Source organism: Volvox carteri (assembly GCF_000143455.1).
Source record: "Volvox carteri f. nagariensis unplaced genomic scaffold VOLCAscaffold_260, whole genome shotgun sequence".
NCBI lineage: Eukaryota > Viridiplantae > Chlorophyta > Chlorophyceae > Chlamydomonadales > Volvocaceae > Volvox > Volvox carteri.
The window spans coordinates 4,253-5,231 of NW_003307794.1; the positions used below are offsets into that span (position 1 = coordinate 4,253).

At 47.7% G+C, this 979-nt stretch overlaps 1 protein-coding gene across 1 annotated transcript in view; it reads left to right on the top strand.

Moving 5' to 3' along the window:
• VOLCADRAFT_71250 (uncharacterized protein) overlaps positions 1–979 on the top strand; it is a gene marked incomplete at both ends in the record, with an annotated part of 7,377 nt that overhangs the window by 2,158 nt on the left and 4,240 nt on the right. Inside the window, one exon of the mRNA XM_002959451.1 lies at positions 346–409. Coding sequence (XP_002959497.1) covers positions 346–409 — 64 coding nt within the window. The remainder of the gene's footprint in view (positions 1–345; positions 410–979) is intronic.

Sequence of the window (979 nt, forward strand, 5' to 3'; positions counted from 1 at the left end):
AATACAGTCAGAAATTCAGCACCATGACGAGGACATATTATGAGAAGGGGGTCAGGAATGAATGAATGTCTAAGCCTGCATAATAGTTACATTAGGTGCAGGGCACTGGTCTACTGATGTCCCTTTCACACACATACGGGACATTCTCGCCCAATGTGGGGCTCGAACCCACGACCACAAGGTTAAGAGCTTTGCGCTCTACCGACTGAGCAAACCGGGCAGAAAATGTCCAGATGTAAGTTAACATTAACACATCACAATGCCATTGGGATTGGTGCTGCACACAACTTCCACCACTCTGTTTGCCCACCTACCCATACCCATGAGTACTGTTATTTATGTTAGTATGTTATATATATACATCTATCTATATATATGTTATGTTAACCTTGTATGTACTACATTATATGTACGAGGTTGGCACGTATAGGTAGTCGACAGGGATTCACTATTTTAGGGAAGAAAGAATGTACAAGGATTTCCATGCCTTAGTGGTCCTTCATGCCTAGGCACGCATTCAGTGCCATCAAGTGTTGCTTGCATATGCTGGTAAGCGGGCGAGGGTCCTGAGACTGTGCAAACCGGCTGTGGCACTCTTATGTACTACATGCAATTAGGGTTTTAGGGTTTTGTGGGGACACCGACTTCACACGGACTTCACACTCCTTCACACTGCTGTGACCCCCTCCTCACAGGCATGCTCCCCATGGCCAGTAGACCACCAGCTTCGGGCCTCCCACCCACAGCAGCTGCATCTGGTTATAGTGAGTGATCTGTGGAGCCGGTAAGGAGTAGACTTGATGCTTGTGGTTGATCTGGCAGATTCTATTGGATTCTGATGGTGGCCGCCCAATCCCGCAAAGCCACTGACTTTGCAGAAGCTGGCGTGGATGCAATGGATGAGGGTTCACCAAAACATGGGGGAAGTTAGGGACTGAAACCCACAATCTCCATCCTGGACATAAAACTGGAGGACGAT